The sequence below is a fragment of the Myotis davidii genome, unplaced genomic scaffold (assembly GCF_000327345.1).
Source record: "Myotis davidii unplaced genomic scaffold, ASM32734v1 scaffold1618, whole genome shotgun sequence".
Classification (NCBI taxonomy): domain Eukaryota; kingdom Metazoa; phylum Chordata; class Mammalia; order Chiroptera; family Vespertilionidae; genus Myotis; species Myotis davidii.
Window position 1 is genome coordinate 233,542 of NW_006289227.1, and position 15,560 is coordinate 249,101.

At 46.3% G+C, this 15,560-nt stretch overlaps 1 protein-coding gene across 3 annotated transcripts in view; it reads left to right on the top strand.

The window, feature by feature from the left end:
- The first annotated feature begins 6 nt into the window (after nt 1–6).
- The window catches only part of ACTN4 (actinin alpha 4), a 76,460-nt gene continuing 60,906 nt past the window's right edge, over nt 7–15,560 (top strand). For all 3 annotated transcript variants that reach the window (XM_006761439.2, XM_006761440.2, XM_006761441.2), the window contains exon 1: nt 7–118. In XM_006761439.2, coding sequence (XP_006761502.1) covers nt 38–118 — 81 coding nt within the window. In that variant the 5' untranslated portion in view covers nt 7–37. The remainder of the gene's footprint in view (nt 119–15,560) is intronic.

Consider the following 15,560-nt stretch of genomic DNA (forward strand, 5'->3'; position numbering starts at 1 on the left):
CAGCAGCGGGGGTAACGGCGCAGGCGGCGGGGGCAGTATGGGCGACTACATGGCCCAGGAAGACGACTGGGACCGGGACCTGCTGTTGGACCCGGCCTGGGAGAAGCAGCAGCGCAAGGTGCGCGGCCTGCGGGCCGGACCGGCTGGAGAGGGGCTTCTCAGGGAGGCTGCGGGCCGGGAAGGGGGTTGGAGGTCCTGGAAGGGGACTGGAGGGTCTGTGATGGGAATTGGGGGTCCGGAGAAGGAGTTGGCGGGTCTGGGGTGGGTTTGGAGTCCTGAAAAAGAATTGCAGAACTTGAGCCAGAATTGGGACTGAAAAAATAATCGGCGGCCCAGTTGGGAATGTGGAAGTCTAAGGAAAAGACGCAGGGAGCCCGGTGCAGGAATTGAAAGGTGGGGCGGGGGATTGGGGAGACCGAGGAGGTGATTGGAGAATCTCAGATGAAACTGGGGTCTGAGCCGACATTGAAGGTTGGGTGCTAAGAGAGAAACGGGGGAGTGGAATTTGTGGCCAGGACAGGACTGGGGTTGAGGGAGTGTGAAGAGGAGCTGGAGGCTGGAGGGTTGTTGAATAAAGAAAGATTCGCAGAGGGAGGCTGGAACTGTGGGAGCAGCGGGGGGAGCGCGGAGGGGACGGGGTTCCGGAGGCTGTAAGGGAGTGGGATGTGGGGAGGGATGTGGAGTCCGGCGCCGCGGGAGGACGAAGATCGGCAAGGGGAAAGGAGAGGGCCAGGAAGTGGGTGTGGAGACGTGGGCTTAGATGTGGGGCTGGGCAGGGACCTGTGAACAAAAGTTCTTGAAGGGGTGAGGGATGGAGAGGCTGCAGGGGGCAGAGAGCATTTGGAATTGTTTGAGAAGGATTGTCTGAAGAACTGATGGAAGGTGGAAAAGTGCGGCGAGGTTGGAGGAGCCTGCGGGTCCGGGAGAGGTGAGAGCCGGAGAAAGGAGCTGGAGTGGAAGGCAGGCGGGGAGGGAGCCTGGTTAGGAAAAGGAAAGTCTGGCTAGGAGGGCGCATGTGCTGGAGACACCGGGAAAGGCGTCTGAAGTGTGTCTGCTGTGAAGGTTGCAAAGTAGGAAGAGGTGTGTGCGTGGAGGGGGGAGGGGACGAAGAGCTCCAAAAGCAGGGCCTGTTTGGGTGGCACTTTGGGGTGTGGAAGCAATTTACGGGGCACTCACAGAAGTGAGGGAGATGGAAAGAAGTGGAAGGTCCAGAGCAGGGCATGTGTGTGGGGAAGGAGGGGGACTCGGAGCCCATACAGGAGAGGGTTGAGCGTGAGCTGAAGAGCACTGTGTGAGCAGCAGGTGTGCCCAGGAGGGTGGGGAGTCCTTGGAGTTGGAAGCATTGAAGGGGTAAGCCCCCTGAGCTCTCAGTGCAGTTCTTTGCTCTGGTCCTACAAAGATGGACATGTGTGGTATTGGGGCTTTGGGAGCAGGCTTGGGATTTGAGCTGAGGGGAGATAGTGACTAGAAGCCTCTTGGTTGGGTGGGGGAGCCCAGGGAGAGCTGCTCTGGGGCTCAGTGCAGGCAGCCTAGCCTGGAGGGGAAAGGGTGAAGGGAGCAGCTGTTCCAAGCCCTCCCTGGGGTGGGGCCTAGCATAACCTTGGGTAAATTACCAACCTCTGCTTGAATTTCCTCCTCGGTGGTGGGGGTGGCGTCCTTACCTGTTGCCCCACCTACCTCAGGGTGGGCAGGGTGAGATAATCTGACATCAAAATGCCTTTTGAGGGGAATGGGAGATCTATTCTGCAGTTGGAACAATAATTTATTACCTGAGGCAGTGCCCGCTTGAGAAGGGTTAAGAGTTGCCAAGAGACCTGGAAAGCTGGGAGGGGAACAGAGTGCCCTGCGGTTGTTTTGGAGAATGTCTGGGATCTTCTCCTGCTCCAGGTGCTGGAGCCCCTGCCCTTTTTTCCTCAGGTGGCAGGAAAGGAAACCTTCCTTCTCCCTCCCTTCCTCCACCACTCCCTGAGCGACTCCTGCCAGCTCAGTTCCACTCTTCTGGGAGGTAGAGTGTATGCTCCTTTGTGGTTACAGGCTCCCTCACCCAGGGTGAGGCTGGGGCACCATCCAACTCTGGGTGTGGACCAGGGCTCACCAGAACCCCAAGGCCTTGCTGCTGTGTGTCATTTCCCTCCTTCCATCCTCAGTGACCAGGCAAGGTTGCAGGAAAGGGTGGCTCACCGTGTATTGTAATACCAGTGCTTTAGAGTCTCAATAAGGGCCAGATTCCAGTATGTCCTTTATACCTACTACAGCAGATATTTACACATACCTGTTCTTTGGGGGAAAATGCTACTTCATTGCTGTGCACTTTCCTATTATGGGGTAGGGATCCTTTATGAAAAGGAGTAATAGGAATATATACACAAGTTTGTGCTGTTCTCCTTCTAAGAGGACCCTCCCCAACCCCACCCTCACACACCCAAACAGGATAGTTGGATTTTTCTATATTGCAGCGTTGCTTTAGTGAATGGCAGAGTGCCTTCTTGCCTCTTCAAGGCTGAGCTACTAGTCACAGGGAGAAGGGCAGTTCTGTAAATGTTTTGTGCATTCTCACTCTAAAAAGCTGTGTCCAGGACATCTGTAGGCCCTTAAAGCGTGTGGAATTGAATTCTTCTAGGAATTAAACAAGGATTGGCCCAAGTCAGGGTGTTTGTGGTTCCTGTGGTTCTTTATTTCTACTTAAAGCTTTTACCTTTGCTCTGACTTCTAGGGATCTCTGTAACCAAGGCATTTCCTGATAAGTAGGTTATGCAACAGTTATGACACAAGAAGACCCTGGGAGTTCTCCTGGGGGGTGGGGGAAGGACAGGTCTGATTTTTGAGTAAGTGCTCCAGCAATTATAGTTCTGGGCTACAGGTCCCTCTTCCAGAACTGAAAGGGGCTTGGGTAGCCTGGTCACCACCTATTCTCCTGGTGACAGCTGCTCTAGAACTTACCACAGCAAGAGGAAATGCCGCCTTTGCTAAGCTTGCATGTTCATTGAAACACCACAGTTTACGGGGCCTCAGTGTTTAGATTCTGACCTTTGGCTCAGGCTGTATCAGATGTGAGTTAATTATTTGAAAGGTCTGATGGTGTTTTGTTTTTCTCCAAGAAGGTTTTTTGTTTTTTCAAAAATATATTTTGACTTCAGAGAGGAAGGGTGAGGGAGGGAGAGATAGAAACATCAATGTAATCATTGGCTGTCTCCTGCATACCCCTACTGGGGATTGAGCCCGCAACCTGGACATGTGCTCTTGACCGGAATCGAACCAGGAGCCCTTCAGTCCGCAGGCCAACGCTCCAACCACTGAGCCAAGCCAGCTAGGGCCCAAGAAGGTGTTTTTTTTTAGGTTGATGATGGAGGCCCCAAAGTAGCCACCTGTTATTTTGTTCCATTACTCTAATTGCTTACCTCCTAGGATCTGGCTAAGATTGACATGTCCTTTGCAGTTTTCTAAATTGAATAACATACTTACAGTAAAACAAAACACACAATCACCACCACCAAACTCTGTTGCCATTTAGAAATAGGACTGGGGGTGGGGGGGCAGGTATACTCTGCCTTTAGGGAGAAGGAGTAGAGGAAGCTATTCAGCTGCTAGCACTGTATATCTTCCCTCTCCCCAGATGTGTTTTAGAACGTGGCTTTTCTGATGACTGCAGAAGTGGTGAGGTGTGGGAAAATGGCCTGGGAGTTCAGCGCCCCTTGTAGCCACTCATACTCATTCAGTTGAGAGCTGAAATCTGATTGGTGCTGTGGAGTGGTGCCTGCTGCTTCATCTAATCTCCAATAGTTCAGGACATGGACCCAGGATTGCCCTCTGCCTTTTGAAACACCCTCCCTCGTTCCAGCTTCGGAGACTACTTTACAGCAGGGAGCTGACTCACTCTCCAGTTGGAAACTGGTACAAATGGTTTCATTTAATGGCAGACGATTGCCTGGCCTCGAGTGGGCTGCCGTGTGGGGAAAGTTTTGGAGGAAAACAACCCAGGAAATCAGGGTGATGTTTTAATATCCAGGTGCTGCAGCTGCTGCTGTTAAACTCCTGAGATGCAATCAGGGAGGTCAGTTAAAATGTAGGATTGCACTCTCAAAATGTCCTCTTAATCAGATGTCAGGACAGCAGGGACAAATCTGGATTCCAATCTTAAGCCTTGGGTGGGGGGTTTCTGCCATTTAATCATACTACAGTCATGGCAGACTTTGGCCAGACACTGCCCATTTTCAGAGTTAACAGAATGAGTGGTGTAAGTTATCTCGCAATGTTATTTAGCAGATGACTGTAAAGAGAATGGAGCAAAAAAAAAAGAATTGATTTTAGGCTCTAGTAATTTGAGACTGTTGAGGTGAACACTAGGCTTTTGCTGTAATATTGATTTATAGTGTGCTGCGACCAGATCTAAGGGTTGTTCTTTTTATATATTTTTATATTTTTTATTTTTTAATAATACTCATCCGAGGATATTTTTCCATTGATTTTTAGAGAGAGTGGAAGGGAAGGGTAGAGACAGAGAGAGAAGTATCGATGTGAGAAAGACACATCAATTGGTTGCCTCCCACATTTGCTCTGACTAGGGCCAGGGATCAAGCTTGCAACTGAGGTACGTGCCCTTGACCAGAATCGAACCTAGAACCCTTCAGTCCGCAGGCCAGTGCTCTATCAACGGATTCAAACCAGCTAGGGCTAAGGATTGTTCTTTCAAAACAAAACAAAAAACACAACAAAACAATTCTCTTGCTGTTTTATTTGTGCGTGGGGGAGAGCAAAAATAATAAGCAAATATCTAACTTTGAAGTTTTCTGAATAGCTAACCTGTCAACTGTTTATCTCTTCCCTGACATTAGTATATTCTAGATCCCTCTAGCTTTATCCTTATTTCTTTCACTTAGTGATGTCCATGTTCTCATCATCACCTTCAGTCTCTTCCGCTGTCTTTATGTATGTATTTATTTTAGAGAATAACAAAAGCACTCCTGTTACCTTAAGCCTTTCCCCCCTTTCTTTTTCATGGAAATAGGAGGCAAGTGATAGCATTTTGGTAATTCAATGGCAGTGGTAACTGAAACACTGACCTACTAAAAAGTAGGCGGAAGTTTCTATTTGGACAGATACAAATCCCATCATCCATGAGGTTTGAAAGAAGTCTTTATATCATGGGTGGTTTGAGTCTCCAGGAAACATTAAAGCACACATATAAGGAACCATTAGTATTACAGTATTGGCATTGTAGGCACCAGAATTTGTTAAAGTGTCTGAAAGTGGCACAAGTAACACTTGATTTTCTTGGAGAAGGTTTATGAGTTACATTTTAGTCAGTATCCCAGGTATCAAGTAGTGTAAGGTTCAGTGAATCAAGAGAAACAAATAATTTAAAATTCCAACCTCTGTATAAAGAGTTAGTTGATTGGGAGGAGAAATTAACCAACTGGCTGGGAGGAGAAGGACCCTGCCTCCTCCAGAAAGTGGAATCTTTGCATATATTTAACTGGCAGGAGTGCTGACACCAGTGTTTGGGAAGTTCTATCCAAGAAGTGGTCTCTCTGGGCTTATAAAAAATCCCTGAGACATTTGCCTGGGTGGTGTGCGTTTAGGTTGTGTTGTTCTTTTATGTCCTGCCCCGTCTCCTTTCCCTCATAAACAACAAATGCCTTTACTTGGAATGTCCGTGGAAAATCTTTAGAAAGCTGGTGTGTAACTTGCTTGCTTTCTCTTTAGTCTGGGCAGCAGTTACTCCGGCCTTTTTCTTAAATGTAATTTATTGAAGTGTTATCTAAAAGTGAGTGGATTGAGCTTCCTTGGGATTTGCTATTTGCCACTTGTTTCTTTTTCTTCTTCTTTTTTTTTGCCACTTGTTTCTGTATTGGCTCCTGCCTTCCTGGGATGAGTCCCCACGTCCACAAGTGTGAGGAATCATCCTGTTTTCAGAAGGGACAGTAGTTGCTTCCCCCGACCCCCACCTGTGCTTTTCCTAAACCAGTCATTTGTGATTTTCCCCACTTTTATATACTTTATAGCTTTAAGTCAGTTTGTCTATTTAAACTTGTTTTAAAAGGGAAAGTTGTGAGTGTGGTAAACGGAAAACCCAGCTTCTCTGGCCATAAATAGAAAATGGCAAAAATAAATAGGCTGAAAACAACAATGCTGCTAAATTCTAGCTAGGTATTATGCCTGCTGAAGGCTCTGGGCCAGGGGCCTGCTCCCTGTGTTAAAAAGAGATAGGCAGGCCCGAGTGGCTCAGTGGTCATGGTTTGATTCCTGGTTAGGGCACATGCCCAGGTTGCAGGCTTGATCCCCAGTGTTGGGTGTGTAGCAGGCAGCTGATCAACGAATCAATGATGTTCTCTCATCATTGATGTTTCTATCTCTCTCTCCCTTCCTTTCTGAAATCAATTTAAAGAGACAGAGAGACAGACAGACAAACAGTGCCCTGGATGCTGTGGCTCAGTGGGTAGAGTATCAGCCTGTGCACTGAAGGGTGTCAGGTTTAGATTCCCAATTGGGGATGTACCTAGGTTGCAGGTTTGATCCCACTGCCTAGGAGGCAACAAATCAATGTCTCTCACATCCATGTTTCTCTCTGTGTCTTTCCATCTTCCTCCCGCCCTCCACTCTCTCCAAAATTTAGTGGAAAAAATATCCCAGTGAGGATTAACAACAAATAAAAAAATAGCAAACTTATTTAAAAAGAGAGAGATTGGCAGGTATTGGTGAGGTGCTATCAAGCATAGACCTTCTCTTTGAAGTAATCAAAAGGTTTATAAGAGAGTTAAAAGGAATAACTTTCTCATTGTGATTCAAGGTTTAATATAGAATGTGGATAAGCGTAAACTCTACCATGTGTGCGTGCCACACTTGCAAAAAACTTTATCTCACTGGACTCAGAGCAGAGTGAGATACCCAGGAATACACAGCCCGTTTTGCTTGCCCAGTGTCCAACCAAACTTGAACATGTCACTCATAGCTGGCTGACATGGGATTTATCTTTGCTTCCAAAGGTTAGGATTTTTTATTTTTATTTTTTAGGAAACCAAGGCCACATGGTAAATTTAAGAATTGCAGGTTCAGCACTTGCTCCCCACACATTTTTTTCTTTTTTTAGAGAGGAAAGAGGTTGGAGGGAGGGAGGGAGAGAGAGAAGGAGAGAGAGAGAAGAGAGGGAGAGGGAGAGAGAGAGAGAGAGAGAGAATATGTTTTTATTGACTTCAGAGAGGACGGGAGAGAGAGAGAGAGAAACATCAATGATGAGAGAGAGACTCTGATGGGCTGCCTACTCCACGCCCCACACTGGGGATGGAGCCTGCAACCAGGTATGTGCCCTGACCAGGAATTGAATCATGACCTCCTGGTTCATAGTTTGAAGCTCAGCCACTTAGCCATGCCGCTGGACACCTTTTTCTTTTTAAGACTCCAGTTTTCTTACACATATGCACTTAAGGTTTGGCTGCTCCCATGCATCAGCTGTACTGCTACCCCGTCTGGGTATTTGAATCCTGAATTCTGAAAGGAAAGCAGTACTCTCCTGCAGAGTTAAGAAAGGCTTATTTAAATGTTTTTCTTCCAAATATCAGAGCAGAATAGATTCTTTGTCTTCCAGTGGAACTATCCAAATGGGGCAGAAATAGTTGGAAGTGGCAGTTACTATGCAAAACACAGTGAAGTCATCTTGGGAAATATCGGTGATGGTGTTGAAATGATTGAATGGGATGCTAGAGCACTAGCAGTACAATAGCATTTGTGTCTACAGCTTTGGGTAGGAATAAAGAAGACACTGTGGTTTGTTTTATGCTGTTTAAAGTTTCCCCCCCAAAGGTGTGGGGCTGAGTGATGTCTGTCACTGGCTTTCTAGTGGGTTTTTCTTTTCATCTTTCCCCCATCCCTGACAGCTGTTGAGAGTAGGTAGAAGGCACAGTCTAGGACGGGAAGGCAGGCAGCACTCCTTACTCCTTGTTCTCCATGTGTAAAAGGAACATATTTGGTTGTTTAATTTCCAAAAAGCCCAAGGTAAAGAGTTTTCATATCTTACCTCCTGTGTAGTAATGAATCTGATTCAGCTCTTAAGAATGTCTTAGTTAGTCTGGCCTGTGTGATTTAGTGGTTGAACGTTGACCTATGAACCAGGAGGTCAGGGTTCGATTCTCAGTCAGGGCACATGCCTGTGATGTGGACTCAATCATCAGTAAGGGGTGTGCAGGAGGCAGCCAATCAATGATTCTCATCATTGATGTTTCTATTCCTTTCTCCCTCTCACTCCAAAATCAATAAAAATATATTTTTAAAAAAATGTCTTAATTAGCAGCCATCCAGGCTGGGGACATGGCAGGAAATAAAAGAGTTGCCTTTCTTCCTTTCCCTTCCTCCCTTCCTTCCTTCCTTCCTTCCTTCCTTCCTTCCTTCCTTCCTTCCTTCCTTCCTTCCTTGTTTCCTTGTTTCCTTGTTTCTTTCTATACATGCTTCGTTTTGATGGCTGAGAAGGCCAGTTTGAAGTTAGTAAAAACCTCAGGAGGAAGTTTGAAAGTGATTCAACAACTTAGACAGGTTGTGAAGGTTGCTTCCTCAGCTTGCATTGTTGAAATGACAGGCGTTCCTTTACCAAACGCTAAGGGCAGTGCTGGAAGTCATGGCCTCAGTATGCTAATGTGTTAACAGTCACACATTAGTGTTCTATCAGTCTAAATCTGGGTGTGTGAATGAGAGGTATTTGGTTGATATTACCATAGAAACTGAGTTGCTTACTTACTGTTTTGGGGGAGGAGTGCCTTAGAACCAAAGGGAGGCATCTCTAATGGTGGAATGTTGGTTTCACTGGACAGAAATTTGATGCTTCTAACTGGCCTCAGGAAAATACATGCATGCATGGTGGCCATGCTGGGTAGGGGGACCAGGGGCCCCTGTTCCCTGACATAGGACTCAGGCCAGTTTTATCGACTAGGGGTGTGTATTTGCACATGAGAGAAGGAGAAGAAAAAGGAGAGTACACTGTGAAAGCTGCTGTTGGTTTTGTGGCTGAGATGTGTGTTTTTTCTCTAGGCATTTAGAGTTGGAATCTCAGCTATGTGACTTCTGAATAGCAGGGCAAAATGTGCCTGCATCTTTTGCCTGCTTTCACAAACACTGACAAAAAGAACTCAAATTTCCAGCAAATCCCAGCACAGTTCATTCCATGATAACATTTTTTAAAAAATCCACTTCCTTCCTACCTCAACTCTGACAGTAAATAAACCATTTTCCCCCTTTTTATTCTCCCCTTCTTTAAGGAAATGAGCATTAGACTCAGAGTCTGGTGAAAATATTAAATGCTTGCCCTGACCGGTTTGGCTCAGTGGATAGAGCGTCAGCCTGCAGACTCAAGGGTCCCAGGTTCGATTCCGGTCAGGGGCACGTACGTTGGTTGTGAGCATATCCCCAGTGGGAGGTGTGCAGGAGGCAGCTGATCGATGTTTCTCTCTCATCTGTGTTTCTAACTCTCTCCCCCTCTCCCTTCCTCTCTGTAAAAAATAATAAAATATATTTTTTAAAAAAAGAAAATATTAAATGCTTTTACCAAGTGCTTCTTTGCCTGTTGCTGGCATGACTTGTATTTGGAAGAGTCAGTTGTTGTTGTTTTTTGTTTTTAAATGTTATTAGGTTTGTATGATCTTACAGTTTTGGCCTATGAAATAATCTCAGTTTCAGAATTCAAAATGTCTGGAAGCAGCCAACTTGCCAAGCTGGTTCAAGGGCAATCTGATGAATCAACCTTTCTTACAGGCTGTCTGCAAACCAGTCCTGGAAGGTGTCCAGCTGGTAAACATCACCAGGATTGTGAGGCAGTTACTTATTTAATTTTTTGACCATTTGAGCTATGCTGCCAAGTCTGGTAGGATTTGACTTTCTGTAAGACAGAATGGTCTGTGTCAAGATGTCTTTTTCAGAGATGTCAGGCCTGTAGTCACCCAGTACTATGTCTACTGGTGGGGTGAAAGGGAATACCTAGACCAGTTTGGAGGGCCTTGGTAACCATTTTGAGAAACAAACTTTCCCTTTCCTTTTGTAACTTTCATTAACTCACAACTCAGGGACAACCCACAGAAGAGAGCTGTGAACCTTTTTAGGGATGATTGGCCCAAAGCTCGGGAAGGTGAGCAGCTCTTACCTGCTGCACAGAAACATCCCAGAGATCCAAAGGGAACAAACTTTGGCCATAAAAATAGACGGCTCACAGTGCATTGAGTTCTTAGCAGCTACTGTGGACTTGAGAAAGTTCTGGGCTTCTTTAATAAACAACCACGAGGCAGTCCTTGCCAAATACGGCCTGCTACAGGGCCATAGGGTTAGCTTAGGAGAACTTTTTTTGCCTAAAAATAAATGCATGTTTCCTATCAAACATTCCAAGCATAGTTTAAACATGAGATGTCTGAGTAGCCATTCAGACTCTGTGGGTTCAGTTATGTCAGAGTGTGGGTAGTTGAGGGGCTTTGGGGAGCTGTTCTCTGCTTTCGGATTGGCCACTGGCTACCCTGAAAATCTGATGGCCATCCTCCATCTCATTTCTATATGTTTTTTTCTTTCATTTTTATATGTTCTTTATATATTCACAAGTTGGTGGGGAGACAGAGCAAGCATGTAAATAAAATAGGATTTTCAGATAGGATTATGTACTAGGAATTAAACAATAGCTAGCATATTACTCCATACTAGACACTATTCTCAGTGCTTTACATGGAGTGACTTGTGTAATCCTGTGAGGTAGGTGTTGTTACCTTTACAGGATAGGTGCAAAAAATGAATCGGTGGAAGTTTAAGCCACTTGCCCGAGTGACAGGGTCAGGATTTGAATCTGGAAGGTCTACCTCTCAAGCCTGTGCTCTTATTTTTACACCAGTGAGGAAGAGGGAGCCAAGAAAGCATTAGGCTAAGGCTGTTCCAAGCAGAGGGAACTAGAGTGTGGAGGCACTGAGAAGAGAAAGAAGGCCAAAGTGGTTTAGGGCAGGGCATGTTGAAAAGCTGGGCACAGCCAGATATCTTAGCAGTGGTTCTCAACCTTCCTAAAGCCACGACCCTTTAATACAGTTCCTCATGTTGTGGTGACCCCCAATTTCATTGTTAAAAATTGAACATAATTAAAGCATAGTGATTAATCACAAAAACAATATGTAATTATATATGTGTTTTCCGATGGTCTTAGGCGACCCCTGTGAAAGGGTCATTCGACCCCCAAAGGGGTCGCGACCCACAGGTTGAGAAACGCTGTTTAGAGCTTTTTTAGAATTGGTGTTGAGGCCTAGAATATGCAAATATAGTCCCTTTTAGACCAGTGATGGCGAACCTTTTGAGCTTGGCGTGTCAGCATTTTGAAAAACCCTAACTTAACTCTGGTGCCGTGTCACATATAGAAATTTATTGATATTTGCAACCATAGTAAAACAAAGATTTATATTTTTGATATTTATTTTATATATTTAAATGCCATTTAACAAAGAAAAATCAACCAAAAAAATGAGTTCGCGTGTCATAGGTTCACCATCACTGTCTTAGACTATGGTAGACCAGGAACCTCATGCTTCCAGAACTGTTACTGCAACCCTTTCCTCTCAGGCCTCCTGGACAGGCCAGACCAGAACTGACTTCTAAAGTGGGAACCCAGGACTGGAGAACATTAAACCAAACAAAAGCTTCAATTATCTCTGTGATCATTGCTGCAGGAGACACCTGTGTTTGATTAAAGCCTTGGTAACTTTTAAATCTGGAGTTTTATGGCACTGTGTACGCATATAGCTTTGTAGTGTCTCTCAGGGAGCTTAACTTTTACCCCATGAACAAATTCCAGCCCCCTTCGGTCCCATCAAGAGGCTGCTTGATTTACAAAGCATCTCTGGTGAAGTGTTGTGTTTCCTTCTTTGAAGTGGGAAGGCAGGAAGCTTGATTTTTTAAACTGGCTCTTCTCCTAGGTCCTCCCTTTCTCTGTAAATCCCTCTTCATTTACCCAGTATTTCCCCCTTGTTTTCTTTGGTCTGGTAGACAGGCATGCAGGCCGATTCACTCTGAGGCGTTTAGCTTTCCAGACCCCACTGAAAGCCAATCCAGGAACTCATAGATTTCATTTGGCCCATGGCTCACCATTTGAATGCACACCTTGTCAAACTAGTTATGTGGCTTTTACTCAAAGAGGGAGGAACAGAGAGAGCTTGGGTCTATCAATAGACATTCCTGACTGTACACACAGCATTCAGCAAGGAGCTCATGGATCATAAAATGTCCGTTGTGAACATGGGCTGGGATTCTCTCTGCCCTGCCCTGCCTGTGATTTGGCAGCAAAAATCAACTTTGTCAACACAATATAAAGGAGGGGATAAATATGAAGGTGTCCTGATAATGGTATGGCCAGCCCAGCTGCTTCAGCTGGAAAGAAGATGGTGAGGTTTCCGTTCTCCTGGCAGCCTACCCATGTGAACTTGTTAAATCTTTTAAGTAGCTGTATAGGAGGGGAGAAAAGTGTGTGTATATGTTTATCCTTATTCTCTTAAATACAAAAAAATTAAACTTCCCCTTATGGAAGAAAGTGTTTGGCAAATGGAAAATGTGTCGTTATATAGTCCTACCCCGCGTTTGGGATACGGCTGTAAGTTTCCACGGTGGGTAGCTTATGCATTTATGCTGAGCTGAACTTGCTCCAAGCTGTTCCTGCACTTAGAAAAGGCTTTCTTTGCGAGAAGCTGTCTCTCTATCACACTGTAAAAACTTGGGAGGTCTTTTGAAAGACCTCAGCAGTCGTCACTAGGGAGCAGAATTAGGGGCCACTGACCAAAGTGGGTCTGCGTTTTATAGCCAACCAGCATCTTGTGTAACATGAGTTAGGGCTTCATGGGCTTTGGAGTCCAGCACTCAGGTAGAAACATGACCGCCAGGGCCAGACGACAGCCCTTGCTGGGCCCCTCTGCAGAGGGAAGCTCTGCAGCGAGCCTTTGGGGGTATGAGAGAAACCGGAGACCCGGCCCATGATCTCAAGGAGCTCACAGTGTAGTTGGGGAGAGAGCAAAGCCACATGAGACCTCAGAAGGACACTAAGCTGCACATCGACAAGCCCACAGCTCTCTAGCCGTGTCCTGGGAGAGGAAAGGGTGAATAAGGGCAGGTGGGGTCAGTCATGGAAACTTTCATAAAGGAGGTGAGTGTGCAGGAGGGGTGGGCCTTTCCCTCAGCTGCGGGCAGGTTTCTGGGGGCAAGTATTAAGGGGTCCTGTGTGTGCAGTTGAACAGTTTTCCTTAGCTGCCTCTTAGGAGCAGTCCTACCAGTTCCTTCCCCTGACGAGCATTGTCTTTGTGGAGTTTCACGTTTGAGTCACTGTGTTGGGTATTTCTTAGCCGTGCCTTGCGAGCTCTGAATAGCAAGACCCCAGGTTCTGAATCCAAATCCATTCACAGGCCCTGTTGCTTTCACGGCTATAGTGAGCAGGTCAGACACCTTCCTAGGTGGGAGTCTGCTCTGACTGATACTTAAAAAATAAAATAAAATATATGTCTATATTTTTTATTGATTTCAGAGAGGAAGGGAGAGGGAGAGAGAGAAAGAAACATCAATGATGAGAATCATTGATCAGCTGCCTCCTGCACGCCTCACACTGGAAACTGAGCCTGCAACCTGGGCATGTGCCCTCACCGGTTATCAAACTCTGGTTCATAGGTCAATGCCTCAACCACTGAGCCGTGCCGGCCGGGCTGACTGATACTTTTAAGGCATTTGCTTTCAGAATAAGCACAGGCTTCAGAAAAAGGAATAGAGAGACTCCCTTCTTATGTTCAAGGGTCTCTTCAAGCTTTGTGCCTTATGGCCCCTCCAGTGTGTAAAGCTGCCACTGCCCCCTGGTCAACCCAAAGCTGGACTGGTAGTTCTGTATTGAGATCATGGAAATGAATGGGGTTGACTCCCAAAAGGCTGGCTGATTTTGGTGTGCCACAGCTAACATGCTGTCCTTGGAATGAAGGTAGCCTCGAAGTGTTGTGCCTTGAGAGTTTATTCTTGCCTGCCAAGCTCAGCTGCCAGGTGCTATTCTTTCTCTAAATAAATGCCTTAGAGCTGGCTTACGGAACTTAGAGTTCCTATCCCAGGAAATACTCTAGTGTGTTAAAAAACACACAAACTCATTCAGATGCTCATGGCTAAATGTTTGACTCAAATACTGCAATGCCCTTGATATGCATTCCCAAACTTGACATACTGGAGTTGCACTCAAGCCCTGCTGCGAGATAAGGTTGGGGTGCTGGCCCAGGCCTTTTTCTTCATGTGGTTTCAGGTTTGTTTGTTTTTTCTCCCCTAGATGATGCTTGAGAGCCATGACATAGCTCAGCTCATGCAAGTAACGTAGTGGCTAAAATCATCCAGGAGAACCCAGTCTCCATCTCTTAAGCTGCCTGAGACCAGTAGGTTTGCCGTGGGAGGATTTGGTGCAGATGGAGAGAATGGCAGGAGTCTCCTGGAATGAACCAGTCTCTAGCTTGTGTGTTAGGGAAAGGACTGCAAGGTATTATCACAGCCCGTTTCTGCTTCCTATTGCATTTTATTGCACCTTCCAGACAGGGTCTGTCTGACGATCCTCAAGAGTTGCCTTTTTCCACCCCTTTGAAAGGTAAAGATGTTAGGAAGGTGGACATTTTTCCAGGAGAGAAACAGGATCATTAGTTGTAATTTGGGGATGCATTGCTCTTCCCACATTTTGAGAGAGGTTTCTGGGGAGCTGTTGCATAATATAACTTTCTTGCATGAACCCAGGTGCTGGGAGGACACACCTGCTCCGCCAGTGGGTTAGCCGATAGCACCCAGGCTACCCACCAGACGATAGGAGGCGGCTCAGATGTCCCTGGGATTCAGGCTGTCTCTTGGCTTAAGCAGCTGCAACCTGGGATGTGGTGTTGAGAGAGCGGAAGCTCCTGTGGGAGGGTGCTTCTGGTGACAGAACAAGGAGGTAGTGAAAGGTATGGTATGGGAGAGAGTTGGGATCAGAGCACAGCCATTAGAGGAAGACAGACCTGGGCTCCATATTCGTCCAACACCTACTGGTCCCGGGCACATTGCAGAACTTAAGCCTCAGTGTCCCTTGAAAAGGGCCATTATCCTACCTCTCAGGATGATTCTGGGATTAAATGAGATAAATGGTGTGTGTGAGGCACTTGCACAGTGCCTGGCACATTGTCAGTGCTCAATAAATGTAGCTTCTCAAAAGGTTTTCAGCAGCTCACCAACCTGTGTCCAGGTGGGATCTGCGGCTTGAGCTTCCTCAAAAGCGTTGAAAGGGTCTGCAGAAATGTGCAGCTCAGTGGAAAGCCAAACTATATACCTTCTTTCCTGAAGTCCTCCGCCAGGGAGCTCTGAACCCTAACCCAGCCAACTTCAAAGAAGCAGCCTCTGTGAAGTGACATAACATACCCCTGTTCCCGGCCTCTGGGTCCATCCGGGCCTCATTACCTGGGGGGTCACTTCTTTTTCAGAGGTGCACGCCCTGAGCAGTTTTGTGTCTCAATGAGCCATAGGCAGTGCTGGCAAGGCTCTTCCACGAGTAACTCAGTTTGTTATTAAGTTTGGGATCAACTGAGGGGCTC